Source organism: Buceros rhinoceros, unplaced genomic scaffold, assembly GCF_000710305.1.
Source record: "Buceros rhinoceros silvestris isolate BGI_N320 unplaced genomic scaffold, ASM71030v1 scaffold29218, whole genome shotgun sequence".
NCBI lineage: Eukaryota > Metazoa > Chordata > Aves > Bucerotiformes > Bucerotidae > Buceros > Buceros rhinoceros.
Window position 1 is genome coordinate 9,911 of NW_010426764.1, and position 4,818 is coordinate 14,728.

Consider the following 4,818-nt stretch of genomic DNA (forward strand, 5'->3'; position numbering starts at 1 on the left):
CCCTTGCTCATCTCGAGCTGATTTCTTTGAAGATTTCTTTGCTGCTGCTGGTGCTGAAGAGTAGGAGAAAGAATCATCATCTGCTGCACTACTCTTCTCTTTTGGTGAAAGGATGAGCTTCATCTTCAACCCATCAGGTTCACGAAGAGTAAGTGTCTCTGTGTTGACATAAAGAGGTTTCATTTTTTTAGATTTATGGAAGCTGCCATCGTCTGCTGAGTGGTCCCCACTGCTCCCACTCAGCTTCTTCTTGTGGTGCTCTTTTTTGCTTTCGGAATGGCCAGAGGAAGAATGAGATGATTTTTCAGAGCTCTTCTTTGAAGACTTTGAGCTTGTGGCCAAAGGTGATGTGATAGCCTTGAGTAAATCCATGGTTGTATCAGCTGAGGATGGGCTAGAAACTGCTTTTTTCTTCTTCTTTGATGGTAGATCCAAAGGCGAAACACCTGAAAAAGATCAAGAGAAATGTATATCAAGATGATTCTCTTAAAGACAGCATTGCACTAGTTCAAAGAAGTGAAGTGGGAATCCTGCAAGACTTGTGACTATAGCTAACAGATTTACAACCTAGCTTATACAGAAGCTTGTAGCCAGCTCAGCATGGACTTCCTGATGCAATGCAAGAGCTGTAACACCTAGGCTGGTCAAATAATTTATAGCAGGGAGACAGAGTAGGAAAGTTCTTGAAGTTTTGTTGAACTCTATATTCAACCGTGAAGTAATGTATTTTGATGAAAATGTATCTTTTGAGCCTGAAATTACATTTCAAGTGCAAGGTTTTCACTGTATTTTTAGCCAAGGTGAGACCAGTGAATTGAAAACATAAGCTTTTTAATTCTGAAAAGAGATTTTGACAAAATTTTGGCTTGGCCCTCTCTTTTCGTTGGGCCAAAAATAAATCTTAAACCTTTCAAGCTTTTATGAACAGAACTGTCATTTTCTGGCCAGCTTATTAATTCTGAGAATAATATTTCTGTATTTAAACTGAACCCAAAAGCATTTATTTTTCACCCTGATGCATTCTATTTTATATATCAGAGAAAGTAATACTATCTGCAAGTATAATTACAGTTTGTAATGCAACAGGGAAAAAAGAAATGCAATTGCCAAATGGGGAGGAATGCATTAGAAAACTAAAACTCATCAGTGAAAAGATCTCTACCTGCAACAATCGCAACTTGTTAAGCTGGACTCTGAAAATATCGTTCCCTAATCTTCTGCTGCCTGGCGCTGATCAGTGTCAGGTTTCTGATTACTTGTCCTAAGACAGGCCGACATACTTTCCCCCGTAAAGTGATAACCACAAAGGTCCATGACCCCGGTTTAACAGTATCCTTTGCTCAAAGTCAGGATCTGTTAGCCCCTTCTCCTGCTTGGTTACTATGTTACCTCTGTAGCAGAACTCATCGGAGGAGTGCTTTCTCTTCTTTTTGTGAAGTTCTGTCCCCGGAAAAAGCTCACTGTCCTAGAATAAGAAGAAAAAAGTTGCTGACAAACAAGAGGGAAATAATATGAGATTCACATGGGCTACTGACATAGATAATTTGTAGGAGATATCAAGAGTTATTTGTACGACTATAACATCAAGGAACCCTTGGTATGAACCAGGATAATTATTCTAGGTACTAAAACAAGCACAGGAGAAACATACTCTGTCCCCAAAAGCCCACAGTGTACGTTAAGGTAAGAGATCAAAAAGCATGGTACAGATAGGTGGGAGTAAACAAAAACCCAGTTATTAGTCAGGATTGGTTTCAGCACATCAGCCACCTAACTAGCATCAAGCTTTCTGTAGGCATTGCAGCACAACAGGGCTATAAGAAACAAGAAGACAGATCTCTACAGGGAGCATCCCCCCCAAGTAAGACAAGCAATACACAACAAAACTTGAAAAAGTTTTGAAAGTGTTTGAAAGTGTTAAGAAATGGGCAATGAAAGCCAGCACTTGGAGATCAGATGATGAGTTGATAAAAGACAGAGATCTACCTCTTACCAAAGCTAAGAAATAACTAAGCATGCATAGGCTGTCAAGCCTTGAAAATGAAGGTGAGCAGTTCATGTTTAATATGCTGAAAAAGACAAAGGAAGTGAAAGGATGTACAGAGAGGTGACAATTAAAATAACGGGCAAAAATTGTCCTTAATACCTCACGTCACTCAATTATTTGACTCTAGACCAATTTATGGTCTGAAATTGAAGCTCCTCTATAGAATTCCATCTGTATGGTAGAAGATTTTAATTTTAAACTAGAACTTCTTTCCCAGATTAAAAATAAATACATAAATAGTCACAAGATAGTCACCTTTGAGCTAACAGCAGAAATTTTAGCTCAAAGAGGAAAGTTTTGAAGAAACTTAAGTTGTTGCTAAATGGTTTCAGAGTTAAGGCCCCAAAGACGTGAGTAGGGCAAGTTCATACCTCTCAAGAGCTATCGTTTCAGGCTGTCTGCAGAATCAGGAAGACAACACCGCATCAGTTAACATTATATTCATCCTTTGCTGGCTATTTATACAACCATAAACTCTAAAAATTTCTTTTTTGTGTGTGCGTATAAAAAGTTACTCACATTACCCTATGACTTGCAAGGCTTTACATTAAGACTAGGAAAGCATCCTACTATCAGCATTCTGCTATCCTATTTTCCAAGGTCAGAAAAATCAGAATCAGTTGTAACTGGGACTGACCCTCTCCCCCAGGAAAGTTACTGAACAATACAGGACATGATTAGCTGCTCTTACTGTCTTCTACATGCATTTCTACATAAAGAAGAACAAGAAACCCATCCATCCCATTCCATCACTAGCTTTACACATATCCTTGCACCTTCAACCTTTTCTCTGAGGGCTTTCTGACCTGAGTTGCTATCTCTTCTTCCTCTTGCAGCAGATCCTTGTAAGAGCGCTTTTTCTCTCGCTGTACCCTGCCAGTTGCCAGCCCCACGTCATCAACACTTTGGTCACTCTCTAGACACTCTAAGTTTTATGCAAAATGGGAGAAAAGGAAGAAATTAAATACCCCATTAAGGAAATGACAGACAAGTGGACCATGCATAAAATAAGGTAACAGGGGACCCTGGCACAGAGCGGTGCACAAAACACAACATGCACAGGGGCCTAAAAGTTAACAATGTGTACTCTGACCAGAGGAATGGGGCTCAGTGCTCTAACGCTGTAACACAGTCACTCAAGGTTTCATTTCTAACACTTGTTTATTTTTTCCTAAAGACAACTGGAACTAGAAATGTTACCATGACTGAACGTATCCTTACCCCTGGTCTCCCGTTCCATTGACCTGGCAGGGAGAAGAATGGCTGCAGTGGCAGAGTCTCCAATCAAGGTGTCTGCATTAGGAAATACCACCCGATTCTCTCAAGTTCCAATCTCAGTACTTTACACCTGGGAGTCAAGGGCTTGGGTTCCTTCAGCCAGGTTAAATTTAAGGGCTCCACAGCATGCTAGCTTCCTTCCTTTCCCATTCTGACTGGATGATCTGGCAAGGGTGCAGAGGGTACCTTTTTTTTTTTTTGGCAACTCCCTCTGAGATTATGAAGCAGTCATACCTTCTTTCTTCTTGGAGTCATCATAAGCCATGGTGGTCCTGCAGGAGCCTGAGAATGTGTTGCCACGTCTGGGCTCCTTCCCCCGTTCCCATCTATAGGAAAAGGTCTGAGAAACAGAGAATGAAAATAACCCTCCCATAAAGAAGAATCATGATGCAAAATGGGAAAATTCTCCTGAACCAAGTGAAGAATCTCTGGAAGACAGTAGGAAAGGAAAGGAGTCTACCTTCTGGTCAGTTCATAGTCACTCTTCAGGCTTGACATAGTGGGTTTTTTTTAGATTAAATCGGAGGTTGCTTTTATATCATTTTAAAGATAAAAAAAGACTACCTCTTGCTCATAAAATCTCCAAATCACTCAAGTAATTTATTTACAAAAATCAAGAAGCTGAGAAGACAGCTGAGTTTGATTCTCATGCCACATAAAACTGCACCCAAACTTGTGTCCAAACCACTTTTCATTGGGAGCCACTGAGCAAAGAGACGGATTTTTAAAGAGTTTTCAAACCCTTGAATCTCAGATGAAGTGAAGGAAAAGAAGGAAAGAGGCCGAAATCACTGTACTGCAAAATAATTATTTCAAATCTTTTTAACTAAAGGATTGCACATTTTGTAGTGAAGGTGTGCATCCTTCTGATGTGTTTCCCAACACTACCACTGCAGCCACTCTGAATGCCAGCCTGGGAGAGGGAACGGAAGAAAGCATTCCTTTTCACTAGGCCTTCCACAGTGCCCCAACCCCTGTCAGCCTCCTGTCAGGTTTCTGGTCTCCTCTGTCTGAGTCGTTCTGGTCCACAGTAGCTGGCATATAGCAGGACAAAGTCCTTATGGAATAACTGCACTCTAGTTCTCTCAAGAGTAAACAGCTTTTGTTCTTTTTGTTCAGAGAGCAGCTTAACATGAAAAAATTGACATTCTGCTCATAAGTGATTAAACCAACTGCACCTAACTGATTTTGTGTGTATGTGCACACATGTATAAATGTTTGATCACAAAGACCATGCCACTGGTTCACTCTAGCTGTCACAGTTTTCTTGCCAACCGAAGTTACATTTGAAAACCTTGAGAGCAGGGAACTTGTCCTTGTACATCCCTGCACATACCTCAGTTTTGTAAAGAACTAGCTGAGGCTGAGAACGTACAATGCATTCACCCTATTGTTGTTTCACTTAAATAACCACTAAATCCCAACTACATCAAGCTTGCAGGTACACAGGAGATGCTTCTGTTTCTATTAACAGGAATACACGTTATTTCTTC

At 40.5% G+C, this 4,818-nt stretch overlaps 1 protein-coding gene across 1 annotated transcript in view; it reads right to left on the reverse strand.

Annotated features, from left to right (window-relative positions):
* HMGXB4 (HMG box domain containing 4) overlaps positions 1 to 3,590 on the reverse strand; it is an 11,041-nt gene extending 7,451 nt beyond the window's left edge. Inside the window, exons 1-4 of the mRNA XM_010141639.1 lie at positions 3,560 to 3,590; positions 2,824 to 2,972; positions 1,390 to 1,465; positions 2 to 446 (exon numbers count right to left, since the gene is read on the reverse strand). Of these exons, the coding sequence (XP_010139941.1) occupies positions 2 to 446; positions 1,390 to 1,465; positions 2,824 to 2,972; positions 3,560 to 3,590 (701 nt within the window). The remainder of the gene's footprint in view (position 1; positions 447 to 1,389; positions 1,466 to 2,823; positions 2,973 to 3,559) is intronic.
* Between the last annotated feature and the right edge of the window lie 1,228 nt (positions 3,591 to 4,818).